The 23339-nt window shown below is 33.5% G+C and overlaps 1 protein-coding gene across 1 annotated transcript in view; it reads right to left on the reverse strand.

The window, feature by feature from the left end:
- Nucleotides 1-23339, reverse strand: part of ADGRL2 (adhesion G protein-coupled receptor L2) — a gene marked incomplete at its 5' end in the record, with an annotated part of 710493 nt that overhangs the window by 152351 nt on the left and 534803 nt on the right. The window contains 1 exon segment of the mRNA NM_181013.1: nucleotides 9897-10069. Coding sequence (NP_851356.1) covers nucleotides 9897-9969 — 73 coding nt within the window.

Consider the following 23339-nt stretch of genomic DNA (forward strand, 5'->3'; position numbering starts at 1 on the left):
GGAAAAGAAAATAAAATTAAAATAAAGAAATAAAAGCTTTGATTATACATAATACTACAAAATGGAAAAACCATTAGATGATCTTAAGTAGAGCTGTTTTTGATAACAGGTTTACATTCAGTACTCTTTTCAATAGGTTTACATCCTTACTTTTGTGGTATTAACATGTCAAGGTAATAATATTGAAGTGAAAATGACAATTCTTAGTTTGAAACATGTTGACTTTGAAAAGTTAGTAAAGTATAAAATTTTCCTAAATGAATTAATAATATACACTTTGTAATACCTGACTTTATAATGCTACTTTAAGTAATAACAATTATAGTATAATGCTATTAAAATGATGCTTCCATGTAACAGAATGAAAGTAGGCCAGATCAATGGGGAATAGAGGAAAATATAAGGGAGAAAGGGTCAAACTGCATTGTTACTCAGGGATTTTTCAATACAAATCATCAGATAAAAGGTCAGTTGAAAGCATACAAAATAGGTCTAAAAGTGTAACAAAATGCAGAAAAGTTCAGTAGAAAGTTCCAAGGTAGCTTAGTTCCTTTTTTAAATAAAATGAATTATAAAACTGAAAGTGATAATATTTTAATATTTCAACTGTGCTGTTAAGTAAGGTAAGAAACAAACTTCAATTTGCAAAGGTAGAAATCAGTGTCATGCAAAACCTGATTCTCTAAATATTTTAATACTTCAAACTCCTTGATCCAGATGTCCTCTCACAGATCATCAGCCTCAAGATCACCTGGGAGGTTATTAGAAATGCAGATTCTCAAGGACCATTCCAGATTCCTGAATCAGAATCTACATATTAACAGTTTCTCCAAGTGAATTAAGGAATTTCCTGCTGGCTCAATGGTAAAGAATTAGCCTGCAATGTGGGAGACTTGGGTTCAACCCCTGGGTTGGGAAGATCCCCTAGACTAGAGGAGGGCATGGCAACCCACTCCATTATTCTTGCCTGGAGAATCCTCAGGGACAGAGGAGCCTGGCGGGCTATGGTTCATGGAGTGGTAAAGAATTGGACACAACTGAGCAACTAAGACATCACACATAAAGAATCAGACACAACTGATCAACAAAACAACAAAGTGATTTATATGTAGATTTAAATTTTGAGGAGCACTAGTATAAAGAAGATTAAAAACATCCAGCAAGACCTCCCTTACATTTCTTCTCCTGTACACATCCCTTCCTGAACCTTCCTCTCCTTGTATCAAAATATACATTCTCCTTTCCTAGATGAGTCTTCCTGTCCTAGCACTGAATCCCATTTCCCTTCTTTCTGCAAGGGAGACCTGGGTTCTATCCCTGGATTGGGAAGATCCCCTTAAGAAGGGAAAGGCTACCCACTCCAGGATTCTAGCCTAGAGAATTCCACGGACTGTGTATAGTCCACCGGGTTGCAAAGAGTCAGACACAATTGAGTGAATTTCACTTTCACTACAAACAGTCAAAAAAGAAAATTATAAAAAGTACTTTCTTTAAACAATAGAATGCACTTAACCTGCACCACATGTCTCTTTCACTTTACTTACAACTTTTGAATCAATCTGCCACCATCAACCACCTCACCACAGCATTCTGTCATATAAAAGTGGGTCGCTTAAAATCCAACAAAGAGCTCTCTCCCCACTACCAACAGCAATGCCCCATCAACCCTTTTTACTGTCTTTGACTAAGTTATTAAGTCCTGGACACTCTTACTAACCTATTATATTGATTCTAATCAAAACCTAAATTTAGTATCAGGCATATGTACTGCTTGGTTTAGATTTTAGTACTACAAAGAGAAAAAGAAAAATCAGTAAGTGGAGAGAGAACTAATGATTAATACAGACACACACACACATTAGATAGACAGGTATACAGCGATATAAGAAATGCTCTATAAATAGCCAGCAAAATAAAAGAGAATTTTACTTAATCTTTTTTGATTAAATCCTTATATGCAAAACAAAACTCTACTTTATCTGAATCCCTCTATTGTTTCCATAAAATTGTTGTGTTTCTTGATATTCTAAAATTCTCAAAATAAAGATTATCACTACAGGGTATTTCAAAAAGTATTTTAATCACTAATGTCCTATTTTTTGCTTGCCAGTCTCGCTTTCTCTCAATTTAACAGGAAAAATTCCTTAAAAACAAACTTTATTAAACAGACTATGCAAAAACAAATCATTTCAGTAGCATTATTATTGGAACCATAACATTAACATTTTCATCCATAGTTCAATCTGTGTAAATATAAATTATGTTTTTCCCTCCTTTTTTTAAAAACTATTTTCCATTACCATTTTTTAATTTGGGTATGTCCCAAATTCATCTACTTTGTTAGTTAAAATCTGATTGATTTCAAATGATTTAATATTAGTCTATTCCCTTCAAAATTAACTGAAACCTTAGCTCTCACCTTATAACAAAGTAATTTCCTAATGATTAAAATTTTAAATAAACGCATTTAAGAAACACAGGGAAATACAAGTGAATAAACATTTAATCTCAAGATTTTTAAGTGGAAAAATAATGTAAGACTTCACAGAAGCAAAGAGCTAAACATCAAAAAGTTGGAAAAAGAGATAAATAAAGCAAATCAAGTAAAATACTGATAACTGTTAAATCTGTGGCTAGTGTTATTTTATAAAATTCTTCTATTTGAAATTTTCTTTTAAAATTAAGCAATATGAATTAAAAGGCAAATACAATTTTTATAATAAAAATGACAAAATGGTATCATCAAAGAGTTTAAAAAATAAAAATACCTATAACGACATAAATAGAAAAATTGGGAAAGGTAATGAACAAAAAATTTACATCAAAATTACAATCCGTCAATAAGTAAACCCATATAAAATGGAAAAAAAACATATAAAATGTTTTTGTCCTCACAATTATCTCTCAAATTGCAAATTTAACTTACAATAAGATATTTCTTTTTTTTTTTACATGACTGTTAATTCTTTTAAAAATGTAAATCAATGCCAGTAAAGCACATAAACTGGTATTTCACAGATTAGTAATCAAAGTGAACATGGGCATAACCTTTCCAAAAACTAGTTTGGAATATGTACATATGCCTGATATAATAATCAGAGTTCTAGAAATTCACTCCCAGAAAATGAGCAAATATGATGAAAAAGATATAGATATTTAATTTACTTAAAAGAAATTTCATTCAAATGGCCAACAGATAGGGAGTATTAAATCAGTTTTGACATATACACGATAAATTACAATGCAGCTGTTAAAATCTTTTATCTAAATATATAATGACAAGGTAATACAAATTATGATAATAAAGTAGAAAATCAGTATATGGAAAGGAAGAACCTAATTTTGTTTTATACATTGTAATTTTGTTTTATCATGTGTGTTGGGGGAAACAAAGGGAACTATATGGTGGTTAGTTATATTTAGGTCCTAGAATTATGAACAGTCTTAAATTCTTAACTTTCTTATTTTCTATCCTTTCTCAGTGAGAATGTATTCAGGAGAAGGGGAAAACTTTTAAGAAAAATAAACCCTCAAAGCAAGAATAATGGTGAACATAAAAGTCAAATTCAGTAGAGTCCCATGCTGCTAAGGAAGGATTATAAATGTTGTTTTGGTTCCTAAAGCTCTAAAGCTCTGATATGGAATTCCCTTCTCAGCCTTACCAAAAGATCCCAGGGCCAAGGCTAGGTATTCTCCTGGAATCACTTCTCTCAAGTTGACAAAGGAGTTCAAGAAAAGGGTTGAAAGATGTCATGAGATATTCACTAATCCACATTGATGTCTAATAAATGTAGACTGCATGGCTGTCATATGTCATTCTCTGTCATTGTAGGAGGTGAAAAGAAAATAAAGAGTACCATAGGGTAAAGCATATGTTTCAGTAAGACACTCCCTTAGTAACGTGTCAGATAAATAGTTCTTAGAGAAATAGCGGCTCTACATTAATACTCGTATGTGCTCAATCATTTATATTATCTTAGTCTCTAATACCACAGTACATAAAAAAGTGAAAAGGTGTATTAATTCCAAAAATGAGGCAAGAGATTCATCAAAACTGAAATTACTTCAGAGGAATGAACACAATTACCATTCAGCAAAATTAAGGTGCTCTATATGCCTCCTATGCTTTTAATTAAGCCACCTTTAATATACTATTGATCATTTCAAACTGTAATAAGAGCTGTGATAAATGTCTAATGTGAATATAAAATCAATATTACAAAAATTCACTTTTGTATGGACAAATTTATGACCACTTTACTTTTTAGCAAATTACTTCATAATACATTTATTAAATAAATTAATTAAAGATTTATTAAATAAATTTAAAGATTAAATAAATTAAACAAATAAATCTTTGATGCAGTCTTTCCAGTAAGAACACAAAAGTTTAAAAAAATTAAACAGCCAAGCAATAGAGTTTTATAGAGGTATGTTGCGTGGCTGTTGTGTGTAACACACTGACTTATAACACTTTTCCACCAGCAATAGACTTACTAGTGAGTCAACAGAGATCATGGACAAATTAACCTTTTCCAAATACTGGAAAAAGAAGCAAGAGAGGCTTAATCTTAAAGTGGAAAATGAGAAGAAAAAGTAAGAAGAAAAAAAATCAACAACCGAGCACTAGAACTTAATCTCCATGTATATTAAATATGCATATTTGGACACTGAATATTGGTATCTAAAATCACCAAAGTATATTCCAAATTAACTTTCTTAAAGATGCTACTGTTTCCAACAAATAGATTAATATTTTGTTGTTTTTTAAATTTTGAGTCATAATCAGAACTGGTAAAATCCTAGTAGGAGTACTCTGCAGCATTTGGTTTTTAAAAGATCGGAGGAACTTAATATAGTATGTAAGTCGCATTAATTATATTTATATTTTTGATACAGAATTATATCACTACTTATGTAGAAGAAATCTGCTGCAAATAAATTAACCCTGCACACATATAACACAATAAAGAATATTTAAAGTGTCCTAAGACCAATATAGCTAGATACTTTCTTAAGGAATAAAATCACATTCATCTGCACTAAAAATATAAATAAAATCATTTTAAAAAATGCTTTGTTTCAAATCAGTGTTAACTTACATAATTTGCAAATTAAAAAAATAAGATGATACTTGCCATGCAGTGAACACAGATATGCTGTACAATTCCTATTAATTTAATGGGAGTTAGTTTAATAGGAGTGATACAGCCAAATCCCCATGTACCTTGCTGAAATTTTCAATCTCAAGTCAATTTTCCACTTGTTTTCTTTCTCAGTACGAAGTTTAAAAAGAGAAAAAAAAAAAATCCCCTTTTGAAGCCTAAAATTATGCCCAAGGAGGCTGATCAGAAGGATAAAGAATCATATGAAAATGTATAGATAACTGGTTACCACTTCTGAATCACAGTGAATTAAATCATAACTTTTTCTGAAAAAACCTTTTAAAGTTAGTTTATATCCACACCCATGTTGCCATATACCTCACCTCAACCACCCATACACATATACTATCACAGTGGTTCTTAACTGTGATGCTGAGCAACATCAGCCTCATCCCAGAAATTTGTCAGAAATGCAAATAGGTGGGCCCCACCCAAGAACTTCTAGGTGATTCATCTGCTCCTCAAGTTTAAGCACCACTGCAGTGCTCTATTCCACATCCATGCTATTCTCTATGTTGTTTTTCTCTACTGCCATGCTCACGATTGTCTTTACCAAGCTTGTTCAGCCCAAATTGAGATTCAGTTCGAGAATCAACATCACTTCAGGCTAGAAGCATTTCCAGACACATACATACTCACTCAACTACACTTTATCCCAACACTTCTGAAATATCACCATCATGGCACTTATCACTCTGTTATTACAACTGTTTAAAGCTTTCAACTATTGAGACTATGACCCTCTTTAAAGATTTATGCTATTCATGTGATGGATATAGAGTGCTTACCATAAGTCAGGCATTGTTCTAGTCACTTGCATGTCGATGAACAACAAAAAAGATCCTTGCCTTTGTGAAGGTGACTTTTCTGTGTGTGTGTAAATATAAATTCTGAACAGCTCATTATATGTATGTAGAAGGCAATGGCACCCCACTCCACTACTCTTGCCTGGACAATCCCATGGACGGGGGAGCCTGGTAGGCTGCAGTCCATGGGGTCGCTGAGGGTTGGACACCACTGAGCGACTTCACTTTCACTTTTCACTTTCATGCACTGGAGAAGGAAATGGCAACCCACTCCAGTGTTCTTGCCTGGAGAATCCCAGGGACGGGGGAGCCTGCTGGGCTGCCGTCTATGGGGTCGCACAGAGTCGGACACGACTGAAGTGACTTAGCAGCAGCAACAACCAATAAAAGAATGAAAGATTAAAAGGAATAAATAAATAGAGGTCTGAAAAAATATTTATGGGCAAAAACAGGTTTTTAAAATTCATATGTGACCCCTAGATCAACTTTTTTCCTGCCACCTAACTATATCCTACAGCCAAACATTTTTTCCTGAGACATCATTAACACAAAAGTCACTGTAAAATGTTCTTAGAAAATTTAAAATATAAAAGCTTCTAAGATACTACTTCTACAGCTATGTTCTTAAATTTCCTTAATGTGTGTGTGTATATATACATATATATGTATGTATGTATATAAATATTTGAAGCTCTATCTGGCATATCTGGCATTTATACCTGGCATAATAGTTTCTCTGAAATAAGGATAGGCAACAATTTAATGAGTTAATTAACTAAAATTTCAACTAATAAAATCTAATTACATACTCACTGCATAAAGAACTCAACCTGATATCCATATTGCCTACTTTGCTGAAGAACTGCTATTATTTGTAACTTGTCACTTTGGCAAGCCTTCATATATCTTGACTTATACTTGCTAGTGCTCCATTATATAGCATAATTTAATTCTCCAGGACACAAAAATTCAATTTACTTTCCTACTTACTGATACATGATTCCACAGTGGGTTACTAGTCTTATAAAAACTGGCCAAAAGAACCAAAGCACAACAAAACTGATTTTTGAAAGGCTTGAGGTTAGTTCTCTGGGAGTAAAATAAATTCTAAAAAAAATTCAGAGTATTTTCTGGTTTTTTTATAATCATTTTTCTTGAAAATTTTAAACATAACTTTCAAAAATACACAGGAAAGACTTGCAAGGATAAACAATAAAATATTGTTCCTACTTTGCAAAAATCAGTAAATTTCAATGGATGAAACTTTATTCTATTAAATAGTAGCTTATAAAAAAATGGAGACAGATAGCAATGTAAGATAAGCTAATTCTAACAATTAAACCTTTATACAATTAGCTTTTACCATGGTAAAACACACAAAAATAAGCTTAGTGATCTGTTCTTTAACATGCACACAAAACATGACCTAACTATAATATATGCCTGGACTGAGAACAAATATGTAATTCCTTCTTGCATATGTGGAAATTAACCTTTCATATACAGACATGTCAAACAAATCTAAAATTATGTTAAGTCTTTAAAATCAAATACTAAGGTAAAACACTTCTCTAAACAGAAGAAAAGAAAGCCTTGAAAAGGAAGGCACGGTCCCTGGCTGAACACAATACACAGGCTTTTTCTTTTTTTTTTTAGTCTAAATTAGTTGCTACTACTTAAAAATCTAATGTCTGGTTTCTACTGAAAAATCGGAAGATTGGCAAAAGCAGGCTAAATACTGGAAAGGCAATCATGGGTCCCCCCGCAAGCACTTTCCTGCCTACTGCAGACCTCCAGGAGTTATTTGAGGTTTAGACCCCCGCACAAGACCACGAACTCCTCAAGAGAAGGGACCGTGCCTTGCATATGTCTGAACCCTAAACAACTGGCTCAAATTTAGTCACGCAATAAATGAGGAAGGAGGAAAGAAACCACCTAAAAGCCTTATCTGAGTTTATCAGCAAAGATTCAGGAGCTGACACAAAAAGTGCTCATTTCTGTAAGATCTAAAAAGGTAACAATCACATAAGGGACCCAAAGAAACTCAATGGCTAAAAGGTTAATTTTATATCTTCTTTCCTGTGCTCTCATACCTAACTTTGATAGGTTTTCTCTATAGGTGTTCATAGAGCATTATCTGCTGGCTGGCAAAACAGGTCTATCACGTCACATAAAACTTTTTCTAAGACAAAACCACGTGACGCCTGAACAATGTTGTTAACAGTGCGGTGCGCAGTAACTGTGTGTGCTCTCGCAGCTAGCAGTATGGGTTCCTCCCAGGTTCTTTTTACCTGTAGGAGGGAACTGCTTCAAAAGTAACACCCCCTGGCCTCATGTGCCAAAAAATGAAATTCTCTTAACAGCAGATATGAATCCTGACCTAATAGGTGACACTAGAAATAAAACTGCAGTATCTCATGAAAAAGTCACTAGTTTGCTAGCCCCCTGCTAAGTTAACCAACTGTGTCAGTAAAGTGGTCTCTATTTTGATTGGAAATTTTTTTATTATGTGGACTAATGAGCCACTGATCCACACTTTTTAAATGTATGAAAACATTCAAATATAACAGCACGAATTCAGTTAGTGTCCCCCCTCCAAAAACAGATGCAAAATTATACATGACACACAAGATTTTCATAATTTCAAGCCAGAGATTGATATTAACTCAGTTTCTGCTCATTGTTTATCATTACAGTACTATTCATTCAGACACTACATTTTAATGTTAGATTTGATGTATCTTTCAATTCTGATGTAAAGAGCAATATCTTCTGAAAATAAAATACTAACCCATTTTCAACTTTCATGTGTGACTTAAACCCAGGTGAGCATTATTTACTTCCTGAACACAAAAGTTCTTATTTAAAAATTTTTCTCAACTTGTTATTTATCTAAATTATATTAAGTTATATCAATATATTGAAAGTAGGGGCTAGAACAGAAAACTGGTAACATTTTGAAGCTTATTACAAAGACATTGGAATTATAATCTACTATCTATTAGTTGATAGTATGCCTCTTTTTTCCCTACCTACTATTTTGTTAATAGGTATAAATGGGATGGGACCATTTAAAAGTACATATAAAGCCAATTTTAAAATTCTAAGACATTTTCTTCAAGAATACTTAATTGTGACAAAAAATCCATTACATTTTACATACATTTCTCAGAGATTGTACATTTCTTTCACAGATTTTCCATACTGAATACAATGACTACCACTACCAACTAGCCATAAAATTAACATATTTTAGCGCCACATTAACTTCAGACCTACTCTGTAAAAAAGCACCTGAAAGAACGTCATTTTCACATGGAAATAATATGTAACATTAAAAAAATAATGGATACCAGAAAATCCATATAGTAACTATGGTTTCAATTAGTTAATTAACCCTCTAAGTGTATTCTTTTCTTCAAAAATCAGGTCTGTCTTCAAAAAGATAACATGAGAAAGGAAGAACTAATAAAAAACACCTTTTTCCAGAAAATGAAAAAAAAATTATTTATAAGTTTTAGAACAATGACCACACACTTAAGAAGCAGACAAAACTAAAGATGAAATGAAAGAGTTATCATGAAATATTTTCAATTTTACTGGAAAAATTTAGTCAATCAATAAATGTAAAATATATACCAAAGCAAAGCTTTTGGTTTCTTCTCTCAGGACTATTTATAATGATTATATTTATAAATATATGTAAAATATAAATTTAGACTTCTAGCACTTTCTATAATACACAGCTATGTAAAAAACTAATTCAATCATCAGAAAAAGAATATGATATTCAGGAAATCTATTTAATGCTTAATTCTAAAATAATAAAAAATATTCATTCTAGTCACTCCTATATATATATAAAAAGATTGACTATTTTAAGTTTTCCTGAACTTAAAAAGTAAAAATTTAAACTGTATCTTACCTTCTGTATTCGGTAAGAAGCTGATTATAATGATAAACCACAGACTTCGCATTCTGCAACCAGAAGACACCATTATTGATCCCTTTAAATATTTTCTTTGTATTCCTTAATGAATCTAGTTATAAATGCCCAGCTTCATCGAACCCAGCAGTCTGCATCATTGATCCTCATATCTGAAAAACAAACAAATCCATCATTTACTCTATGATCCTACAATGTCACAAAAAATGAAAAAACAATAGCCACAACTCCCCTCTTTCCAACCTTTCTTCCCTCCTTCTCTGAAGCATAAAAAAAGCCATATATTTTGATTCTATATTCAACAGCATTCTGAAAACAAAGCCCCCCAAATTAAAGGTAATCAAAACATATGAATGCACATAGTAGTTATATAAATTCCCAAAGATGAACTTTTCTTGGAAAGATTAAAGTTATTCCAGAATAAATAACTGTCTTTCAATGTCATGTAGTAGTCTTTTTACCAGCTTTAATATATTAATACAATACCTGCAACAAAATTTCATAAATACATATACTTTGCTTCTAGTGATGGTAACAGCAGTATTATCTACTATTTTATCCTATTATCTAGTAAAGTAGATTACAGATATAATGAAACAGTTTATTTTTCTACTCAAGGGTGTACAATTTTTAATATATGGTTGTAGCTTTTATAATTATGGCATCCCAAACACTACACTGCAAACTGTTATTTATCTGACTGCTAGTTATTCATAGAAATCATTTAATAATGTGATTGTCTCTTAAATATTTAAGGTTTTAGATTTTCATATATGAGTTTTTCTTACAGCAAAACTTAGTAAGGTCAAACCCATGTCCTTGAGTAGTTTAACCCATCCACTGGACCCAAATAAAAATCTAGACCATAATGGTTATATATCTCCAAATTTGCATCACCATCACTAAAACGAAGAGCCAAGTCTAATTCTAACTAGCCTTTAAGTGCCCAGTTTTTCAACTGAAGAGGAAAAAACCAACTCAGGTGTGATTTAATCAGCATGTCCACGTTCCCAGGGTCACATGAAACCAGATTATTTGCTAGGTTCTACTGCAGTGTTTTACTCCTTTCTAGCATAGCATGAAGAGTCGGACACAACTGAGGGACTTCACTTTCCCTTTTCACTTTCATGCATTGGAGAAGGAAATGGCAACCCACTCCAGTGTTTTTGCCTGGAGAATCCCAGGGACAGGGGAGCCTGGTAGGCTGCCGTCTATGGGGTCGCACAGAGTCGGACACGACTGAAGTGACTTAGCAGTAGCAGTAGCAGCATAGCATGAGGAGTCAGAGTAAATACCATAAATACCAGCCTTACAATATACACACTATGAAGGCAGTTCCCAAACAGAGCCAGCCTCCTCATCTAGCATCTGAGCGGAAAGAAATTACAAATTCTTCCTGTAAAGTCTTCCCAAGCTCTCCTTAACCTTTTGCAAATGGTTTTTTAAAGTGAAGCAGTGATGGGTATACCTACCCACATTATGAGGTCGTGTCTATAACTCAAAATGAACTCTTACATTATTTAGATGCTATCTCTAAAGCATAAAGAAAATGTAAAAAAACAAATTTCCCCTAGATAATGTTGAGCTTTTTATTTCACAGCAGTTAAGGTATTCTGAATTTGCTACCTGCTTAATGCATCATGCTGCTGTGCTTAGTCACTCAGTTGTGTCCAACTCTTTGCAACCCCAAGGACTGCAGCCCTCCAGGTTCCTCTGGCCATGGGGATTCTCCAGGCAAGAATACTCAGTGGGTTGCCATGTCCTCCTCCAGGGTATCTTTCCAACCCAGGGATCTAACCCAGGTCTCCCGAATTACAGGTGGATTCTTTACCAGCTGAGCCACCAGGGAAACCCAAGAATACTGGAGTGGGTTGCCTATCCCTTCTCCAAAGGAACTTCCCCACCCAGGAATCGAAGCAGGGTCTCCTGAATTGCAGGGAGATTCTTAACCAGCTGAGCTACCTGGGAAACCCTTTAATGCACCATATGTGATTCTATTATAGCAGGTCACTATATTCTATTATCAGTTTCCTACAATGTAACTTCAATGGGAAAAAAGTCAGATTCTAAATGGTTTGGAACACTGATCAAGCTATAAAGTCACTATCTTGCTTTGGCAACAAACATACCAGAAAGAACATAAAAAATTAATCTGAAGCTATTATCTAGTGTTTATATATGAAGATTCATAGAACTACAAAAGGAATTAGCAAGACAGTCTATAATGAGTTTATTTTATCATGCCTATAGTTTGAGATAAAGCTGTTTCCCTATATACACTCCATGATCCATAACCAACCTATTTTTTCAGCTCTCTCTAAAACCTGTTAAGACAAAATTAGGCATCATAATGAAAGGAATCAGAACTGGCTTACCTAGTTCTAAGAACACCTCAGATGTTCTTAGAAATAAAACAATAACAAAAGGAAAAGCAAGCTTCCTCCTCAATATGACAGAAATACACAAAGAAAAAAGATACATCAAAATTAATCTGAGAGAGAACACATGGCATACAACCCTGCAAAACCAGCTGGCTCTCTATTCATTTTTCACTCTGAGCTCCCAAAGAATATTCATTAGACAAAACTGAAAGTAAATGTTTCGTTTACAATTGCTGTACAAAGTACCTGCCTTAAAACTGCAAGCTATTTTATATAAAGCACAGAGAGAAGTCAGATAATTTCATGGCCTGTCACATTTAAAAGGCCAATCATGAACAGTTTCTTAAATGCCACAGACTGGTCAATGATTGTATCAAGCAATTAGAATAACATTAATATGTGGAAGAGGTGCATTACTGTTACTTGCAGTAATTAAGTCAGCCTTTGGAATGCTCCCAGTTCAAGCAAAGAATTCTGACTATCCAGATTTTGGCTGTAATAGGTACTTTTATCTCAATGAACTAATGCATATGGGCTGCTTGCCTACATGCACAACTCTTGAACACGTTTCCACTTTCTTCAAGCAACTCAAGATCAGTGTGTCTTTGGTCACTGGCTATTTGAAAGAGTCCTTGTTTGTGGGAAGAAATAGAAGGAAGAAATCAGGGACTGATGACTGCTTTGTAGGAAACAGCTGCCAAGATAGGAAAACCTCTGTTAGTTAAGGGAAAAGGAGGAGGAAACCACACAAGCCAGACCTCTTTTGTGGTCTCTGGCCAGGATAGAACATTTTATGAACTGATTTAACTATACTAAAATTTCAGTGTATTCTTGAGGTTTAAATGTGAAACACAATTTTAAAAATACACTCTAGTCAATTATAAGACAGTATAAATGACTGTTTCTAACAGAAAGAGATTCCAAAATGTAACAAATTCATGGCTTTTTTTCCCACACAAATAAAGCTTAAGTCCATCCATCTGTCTGTTCAATGAGTAAAAGAATATCAAATTGATTATTCTCATTCTACTACGTACAGCCACTTCCACATCAAATAAAATTATTTTCAAAAGTTCAAGCTTTAAATGCAATTTTGAAAACAATCAAAAGATTTTACTGCTGTGATTCAAATGAAAAACAACCTTCCATTTTAAAATGTTAATGAAAATTGAAATACTTAGCAGACCACAATTGGCTAAGGACAGAATGAATAAATAATCAAATATTAGTCATGTTTGTCAAATAATCAAACACAGTGAAATTAGTCCCAACAAAACACTGCTCCTAAATCAAACTGGAGCCACAAGATTCTCACTGGCATAAATGGAGCCAACAGACTTGTCCCTCAAACTCTATAATTACCTGCAAAAGGCAGCTCATTAAGTGTTTCACAACGCAAAACAAAAACAAGGAACAAAACCAGGAAAAGGCTATTACACTTTAAACAGAAAAGACTAAGGGATTCCTCATATTAAAAAAACAATTTTTTCTTACCCTTCCCAAGAACTTCAGGGAAAAATTGGGAGTATGAAGGCATAGCGCACAGATGAAACCCCTCATAATGCTAAGCAGCAGTACATTTCTTAATAAAAACTGAAATAGAACATTTCTACTTAAATTATGAATGACTCTTTTCTTATCCTTATCCTTTAAAATTCAAACAATTTCATCCTAACCCTGTTTCTATAACTACATGACACTGTCTAGCAAACCTCTGTCAAGATTTTTTTTATAAGTATCCTACTACTCTGTCATGTAAAAAGTCAATTAATGCATCATTACTACTAAACCTTCCAAAGCTCAACAACTTCCAGGAGCATACCTCAGCACTGTTTATATCCCAACAGTCCTCAATGTTTTATACACTACTTAAAATGTATAGTTAGCCATAGCCATGTAACAGTAACCTGCTTATATTTATTAGCTGCATTAAACATCCTATGCCTTAAATTGTCAGCAAATTTAAGAAATCCTACTAATCAGTTTTAGTATCTCTGTATTTATGTTACATTACTAAAAAAATCATACTTAACTTTATATATGTTGACATCTGTTTAGCAAAAATAGAACAAATAAAACCCATTTGTTGAAAAGCTCAATGACAGAAGCAGGATATAGCACGCTTCAAATCAATGGGGAAAAAAAAGATAACTTAAATTTTTCTAAAAATGGTTAACTGAGGTTGATATCGTATTAAGTGCACAGCCACTATAAAGATTCATATCTAAAGCTTTATCTTTGATTTCTTCTCATGGACACTGAACTACTGTGAACACTGGATATTAAGCCCAAACAACCAAAAGCATGAGAACAGGAAAAAGAGCCATCTAAGCGGGAGACCTAACAAAGTTACCCATCCTTGATATCATGTACTAATGCTGTGTAAAATGAAACATTAATGCTTTGGGTAAGCATAAAATTCTAAGCACTAAATGTATGTCAACTCTAAATGAGAGCTAAAGATTTCTGCACAAAATCAGTCTTTCTAATCTAATTTGTGCTATAAAATTATAATCATTATGGGACAGAATTTACTAGCAAATAAAAGCTGCTCTTCTAAAAACTATAGTTACCAAAACAACAGGATGATACCAACCCACTCTGCCCCCACTGAAAAGATTTAGAAAATGAAAAATAAATTACAGAAATTCCCCTTCTTTTAAATAGAAGAGAAAACATGGACACCCTTGGGAGTTTTCTTTCAGTAAGCTGCAGAAGTAAACCCCTGTTATCACTAATCAAAAAGTCTTTTTTTAACTCCAGACCTTTGACGTTCTTTTCCATTTGAGTTTATTTTCTTTCCCTTCACAAGGATAGGGCTGGGCTGGAAATGCTAACAGGGATTTAAAAACCATGTGGCCAAACACTAGTTGCCACTATCTTTCTCTGATTCATTTCTGCACATATTGGTATCAAATATACAGTACTTGCATTAAACTATTTATTTTAAAGTACCCTTAACATTCATTTTTGGTCTTTATTGAGTCTTCTGCATTGTGAAGACACAGATTCTCCTATGAGAGGGCTCAGAGGACCAGCAGAAAAGAGTTCAGGAACGCTCCAGTAAATTACACCTGCTATCTGCCATAATATCTAGGAGTCATGCTGAGCAGGCAAAAGAGGCTTGTACCTGAGGACACTTGAGAGGCACAGACCAGGGCAGTCTGCCACTCTCATTAAAATGCTTCCAGTTGAAATAATAAAAACAAATGGCTGTCATTTTCAAACGAATGCAGGGGACATTTTATGACTGAACATAAAGTTGCAAATGAAGTTTCAAAAGAAGAGGGAAAAAAATGAAGCTACAAACCCAGTTCAAAATATTACCTTATATAACATGAAAGTTGATGGCTTCCCCCAGCAAAAAAAAAAAAATCATAAATCCATTTGTTTAAAATATTTTGTACTTATTGTTAAATTATAGTATACCTACAATGTAGAATTTAGTGTTTTCCCCAATCTGGGGGAATGGGAAAGCTATTTTTAAACAGCAGTTCTCTCCAAAATTGACATTTTATTTTTTAACTTTCTAATTATCTGGAAATTTCATGCAACTTTTTTGAATTGAATATAAATTACAGGTACTATGGACAGAAATATTCTGTGAGCACCTACTATGCTAATATGCAAAAGAAACACTGTGTCAGACACATATCACTAACCCTTATATAAAGGTCAATATTTAAAGGTCAGAGTCAGAAGTCTGAGGCTCAGAAAAGAAATTCCATTACTGGAAGTCACTCAGCTAGCAAGTAGCAGAGCCTGAATTCCAATCAAGGATAATTACAAGGACATTTTTCCTTAGGTGCTAAACTATTCACTCAGCAAACATTAACAGGATATACCACATGATAAGTGCTAAGAAACAAAAGAGACAAAACTCCTAACCCTAAGGGAGATTACATTTTAGCTCAATAATAACCTTTTCTAAATAAAATGCTACAATTGCCTGGCACATAGCTGCTGCTGCTGCTGCTGCTAAGTCGCTTCAGTCGTGTCCGACTCTGTGCGACCCCAGAGACAGCAGCCCACCAGGTTCCCCCGTCCCTGGGATTCTCCAGGCAAGAACACTGGAGTGGGTTGCCATTTCCTTCTCCAATGCATGAAAGTGAAAAGAAAGGGAAGTCGCTCAGTCATGTCCAACTCTTCGCAACCCCATGGACTGCAGCCTACCAGGCTCCTCCGTCCGTGGGATTTTCCAGGCAAGAGTACTGGAGTGGGGTGCCATCGGCACATAGCTAGGTTCCTCCAAAATGATAGACTACACAGATAAACTAAATAGTTTACTTATATTATTTCATGAAATCTTCACAACATCCTGAGGAAATACAAAGTATCATCCCCAATTTCCCTTAAAATGAGAATACTTAACCTGTTCAAGGACAGTAAATAGTAACAGGACTGGGATATAAGACCATGGTCTACAATCACTATTGTCACTAATTAAGTAGTTCAGATAAACCTACTCACTTTGTGTGTTTCATTATCTTTCCCTTTGGAATCAAAAATAGAAATAGAACAAAGTCATTTTGGGATTATGAAAGTGAAGAAATACCAAAAGAATAATGAGTTGATTTTCAAAATGTTTACATAAGTAAAACTAACATCCCTCAGGTAATGATAGCTAAATGTTAATTTTTAGTATTTCCAGTGAGCCATCATAATTTTATTCATTTTTAGTGCTAGTTTAAGTACTCACAATATATGTTATAAATTAACAAATTATTCTGGACAGATGAATCTTATGAACCAAAATACCTGTGAAGGTGGTTATGAGTCAAATTACAAACCTAAGTATTTCATCAAATAGAATTAACAATGAATCATAATAGTCATGGAAAGAACGTTTTAATGTTAATATCTATGATATTATGGTCTCATCACTGTTCATGCGAACAGAAAATAAAAAATTCAATGTTGCTCATGAGATGCAATCTTATACTCAGCTAACTATACTGGATCCTTTGTTCATAAATCATTGTTACTAGCCATTCTCTGAATCAATATTCAGATTCCCTCTTGGTCTATATATACAACCACTAAATGAAATAATAATGACCCAGGATCTGCCATATATTAGATCATCAATATCACCATCAGGGGTTTCTTAAATGTAATGAGGTAATCTGAGTAAAGTATGTCAAATGAACTTAAAAATGAAAAATTAACTATAGAGAATACGTGATGAGAAGCTGAAGAAAATTTTGTGAAGTATATAGCACATTGCCTTTTATAATCAATAAATGATAAAATTCAGCTGCAAGCTATGTCAGTATATATAGTGTCATCTCAACTTGCAATTCTAAAATAAAATAAATAATGTTAACAATAAAATTGCATGTATGTCAGTTTAAGCCAATGATTCGTGATTACATTCTAGATATTTTTGATACTGAAATGAGTGTTACCTATTAATTATTATATTTATGCATTGGTCCTGTGTTAGGTTCTAAAAGGATTATGAAACAGATGAAGATATGATTGCCACTTTCAAAAAATTAAGTCTTCTAAGGATAATTAAATACATTAGAAAATGATTAAGACCCCAAATATGCATTAATAACTGCTAAACTCCTCAAAATTTAATGGTAATAAAGACACTTTACACTAAAATTATGAAAGAGAAGAGAAATAAAATTTATGAACTTGTGTTTCCCTTGAAAACCTTGTGTACCTTGCAGACTTAGGTCAACCAATATTATCGCCTTTGCGGGAAAACAACACACGATCAAACAGCAAGATGACATAAGGGACTTCTTCCAAAAGAGGCAAGTTCCTGTGCCTTAACCAAGGTCATTCTTCATGAAACCCTGCATTCCATACTCTATGTTCTGTGTCTACAAGCAAAACTTAAAATAACAGTATTTTATTGCTGCTAAGTCACTTCAGTCATGTCCAACTCTGTGCGACCCCATAGACGGCAGCCTACCAGGCTCCTCCATCCACGGGATTTTCCAGGCAGGAGTACTGGAGTGGGTTGCCATTGCCTTCTCCATCACTACTTTTGAAAACTAACTTCATTAACAACATTAGAAATAAAGCTGTAGCCTAAGTTAATGAACAGAACAGACTCTTACTTCCAGTGTTAGACTGAGATTCTATGTGGTCTACAGGTCTGATTCTTTAAAGACCATTCAAAGACTTGTAGGGGAAGGAAAGAAAAATATTTATAGACACAATTAAGAAACAGCATGGACTGAATTATTTTGAATGATTGTTAAATATTTTAAAAAATTAAAAACATAAACTGTAGTTCATTATAAAATTAAAATACAACTTTATGTTTCAGTGCTTCTTAATTACTAAACTCACGGAGTGAGGGAGGTATGTGGTTTTTAGAAGAAGGATTTTCAACTTTAAAATATAATTTTATAATCTCTATTAAAATTTCAGGTAACATTAAAGTGGGAACAAAACTGTTTAATAAAAAGAAATATTGCTTATAAAAGGCTGAGAAAAACTGACTAGAAGCTTAAATTACCTGTCAAGACTCTTATCTGGTAAAACATGTATTTCTGCAGCATTTCAGCAATTTTTAAATAAATCTTCCTAATCAGAATACTGATATTTGTGAAAAATATACCCCCTGTCACTCCTCCACATAAAAAGCAAAACACTGTCCTTAATAATTACCAAAGATAACAAGTAATTTTTCAAATCTCTTAATCTAAAAATTATCAATAATATCCCATTATGTTTAGAAAGATTAAAAGCAAGAAATTATACAGACTGATATTATAAAGTGGAGATCAGGAAAAGTTTTTCTGTAGAGGAATAGATAAGTAAATATTTTAGGCTTCAAGGACCACAGCATCTCCATCACAACTATACAATTCTGCCTCTATAGCACAAAGCCTGTCATAGACAATGCGTAATGAATGGGCATGGCTGAGTGCCAATAAACTTTACTATAAAAACTGCCAGCCAGTTTACCAACTCTTGCTCCCATACAAGACGGGGACAACTGAACACAGTTCAGTCAAATAATGAACTGATCAATATCAATGTCTACCAAAATATTCAAACCGACTTCAGTCTATTATTTTAAGAAATATTTAAATGTTAAAGATAAATTAACCATGTTGGAACAAGAAAAACAAAATAAAGCAGCATTATATTGACCATAACAAATTAGTGTTTCAGTGTGTGTGTAACAGAGCCAGATGGACAGCATACAGTGATTGGGGAGAAACTCCAGAAAAGAAAATAAAAGGCATTACCACAGAAGCTATATCTTACTACTTTGGCAGGGTAGAAGGTAAAACCAATCAAAACAGTAAGTAATGGGAGGCTGAAAAATAATGAGGTTTAGACAAGGACCCTTGAGGTATTCTACCACTAGTATGATGGTTTCAAATAGCTGTCAGTAAAAGTGGATTCAAACTTGTGAAATTTCTGTCAGCACTGTTATTCACTCATATGAAATACTGGATATATCTCAGTCCCACATACTGTATTCAAAAGGAAACTACTAAATTCTAGTTTCTTCAATTTCTGCTATAAAGCTAAAAATTCTACAAAACCAAAATCACCAATCTTACTCCAAAAAATTATGATGTCACAATAAATACATACATTTCTTTTAGAACAAGTATTTTCAGAATTTTCCAATTCCCTATATCTAGTCTCTTCCCAGTCAATATTTGACTACTATTATAGTAAATACTTTTATTTTCTGCAATCTAATATTTCTTGAAATTGAACAGCCACACTGTAACATACCACAAGAATAATATTTCTAAGCTACAATTAATAGGTATCACATTTAAAATACACGAAGGCTAAACTTTTCTATCAATATTATATATAAGACAAAAGAGCGGAGAAGGTTACAAATTTTTAATAAGAGCATTATATTATGGTAGTAATAATCTAGGTGTTTTACTGAAAGTGAAGTGGATTACTGTAAATGAAATTTCAGTCCTGAAAATGTCCTTTCAGTTTTACAGATAACACAAAATGACTTTTTTTCATGTCTCTAGCGATAAGGATAAATTTGCCACACATTTAAACGGTGCCTTCACACTTCCCACCCTGACTCATGAATTAATAATTTAGTGACATTAATACAAGAAGATAAATGATAAAAAGGTTAAGGCTCATGGGTCAACTATATATCATACTTCTTTTAGCACAGCTAATACTTCTCTGCCAATTATAGCTAAAACTTTTTAACAGTTTTCAATAGCATTTTTACAATCTAAGTAGCAGCTTATGCACACACAATTTCACACAATTCAGGCTTAATAAATCTCCTGCTGGTACCAAACAATCATTCTAGGGGATTAAAGTGCAACATCTGTTAACATTAATAATGTTTTATATAGTCACGTGTATTAAAGAGGACTCTACACCATTATTAGTCTTCTAAAAATCCTTCTAGACCAATATACTGATTTAGCATGAATTATGCATTTATGCTTCACAGTAACAAAGAAACACATTAATGTGAAATGGTAAAATTAAAAAAAAAAAAATCACACCCACTATGGAGTAACAGATTTCCTTTGACCTAAGCTTACTAAGTATACCAGTACATGCACAGATACATACACACACAAAATTAGCTCAGTCTCTAAAAGTTTTTAAAACCAAAAAAATCCTCTGAAGAATTAATTGTAAGTTAGGATAAAATACACTGCTGTGAAGATGAAAGTTACTTCATTTTCAGGTAGTACGCATTCACTCACAGTTTCATTGATTCTTTCCCTGAGATGTCTTAATCCCCTTTCATTCCTTTCATTCCCTCTGCCCTTACTTCTTTCTCAACTTGTATAAAATTTCTTGGCTAATTTCTGGCCCTCCAACCAACTTGCCGACTTCTATTAATCTTCCTAATTTCACTCTAAACCATAAAAATGTGTAAAACTGGAACTAATCCTAGAAATCACTTTATACATAAGACAAAAACGCTTAGGGTTGTGACTTAACAAAGGCAGATCTCAGAAGTGCTGATTTGCAAATTTTCTCTTAAGTACATATATTATCATCTCACTGTAATTTAAGTATCACAACAAACCTAGTATCTCAGTTTTAACAATAGAGGGACTAGAGGGGCAGTGGTAAAAGGAAAATGTTTTTTAAAAAATTGGCAAAAAGTAAAAAACAGGAATAGAGCCCAAAGGGATCTAACTTTAAAAATAATTCAACCCTCTATTTCTGTCGAACTTGATTTTGAATATGCCCTTCAAATTCTAGTTAAGATTTATTTTCACCCATATAGAAAACATTCCCCTCCTTTCCACCTAAGGAAATTCTTTACAAACTTCCACCTATGCCATAAAGCCAACAAGATCCCCTCCAACTGAAAAAAAAAAAAAAAAAACCTCTTTCTTAAAATGCCTTCAATCACTATGTGTACCATTTGTATAACAGTGATTGGGTTGGTTAGCTTATAACTCCTCTTCAATTAAGCTTTTAAACTATCATAAAAACCTCTTTTGTAAACATTTTCAATATTTATTTTTCTTCAATGTAAGTCTCTTCAAACCAAAAAAAGAAAAATGTCCAGGATACATACTCTGTTCAAGGCATTGAATCTGGTACTGTACAATACAATAATGTGGAAGATTATTATAACTTTTAATGGATGTTAATTACTATAATTTTTAATGGATTTCTTTTTAGGCTAACAACTAAACCTAAGAATAAACATCCTTTACTTCCTACTCTTCCTCTTTAACAACTAAAGTAATTCAATTTTTGGAGCATGGGAGGCTTATCCTCTCCTCTGCACCTTTCTTGGCATATTTCTGCTATTCCCTCTGCCTAGAATCCCTTCTGCTAAGGGCTCTTCCTCTTCCAAGACTCATTTTAGGCCGATCACTTAACGATCTTACTCTGTCCCTCCCTCAGCCTCCATGTCACACACCAGAGGAATATGGCCATTTGTGTACAAAATACAATATGCCTACCACTAACACAAGATTCTGAAGTATTTTCAAAATCATGCGTTAAATGAAAATAGAACACATGACTTTCACATCTATCACCTCAGTTCGGGTACCCTTGAGTAATGCCTGGCAAATAGCATATAATAAATATTTTCAACAAAAAAGGAAAGAAATTAGGTAAATAGAAAGGAGAGAGGAAGGAAGGGGTGAATGAATAAACTGAATGTTCAGGAATCGATCTGAGAAAGATAAAGAAAAGTAAATGAACTCAGAAACTGAAGTATAAAGTTGAAAAACAACATTTTTAAATGAGAAACAATTTAGAGAGCTCCTAAAATAGGGAATTTTAAGCATTTTTTTGAAATACTTTAATATTGAAGAACTGCCCATTTAAGACACAAAAAAACAAAAATAGCTTTTTTTCAGAAGTTGAATTTATCACTGTTTGGCATAAAATAAGTTTCTGTTATCATTTATAGAAGTCAAATAAACTCCCTCAAGGAAGTTTTAAAAACCACCAAGCCTCCTCACTGTAAGAGGAAGCAAAAAGGTCCACTATTAGTCGGGAAACTAAACCTACAACTTAGGCCCAACTAAACTCAAGTAGAATAATCCCCTGATGAAGTTTTTCTTTAAAACTTCAGATTTCCTTCAACTTATGATGGGGTTACTTAAATCTCTATAAACACATATGAGTTGAAAATATCTAGGTCAAAAATACATTTAATGCATCTAACCTACCAAGCATCATATATTAGCCTAGTCTAAACTAGCTTCCTTGGTAGCTCGCATGGCAAAGAATCTGTCTGCAGTGCAGAAGACCTGGGGTTCAATGCCTGGATCGGGAAGATCCTCTGGAGAAGGGAATGGCTACCCACTCGAGTATTCTTGTTTGAAGAATTCCATGGACAGAGCCCAGTAGTCTTGCCTGGGAAATTCCATGGACAGAGGTGCCTGGCAGGCTACACGACTGAGCGACTAACACACAAAAACCTAGCTTATCTAAAATGTGCTCAGAACACTCACAGTAGCCCACAGTTGGGCAAAACCGTGTAACACAAATTCTATTTCATAATAAAATGTCGAATATCTCATAGAATTTATTAAATACTGTACTGAAGGTGAAAAACAGAATGATTGCATAGGAA

This window comes from Bos taurus, chromosome 3 (genome assembly GCF_002263795.3).
Source record: "Bos taurus isolate L1 Dominette 01449 registration number 42190680 breed Hereford chromosome 3, ARS-UCD2.0, whole genome shotgun sequence".
NCBI lineage: Eukaryota > Metazoa > Chordata > Mammalia > Artiodactyla > Bovidae > Bos > Bos taurus.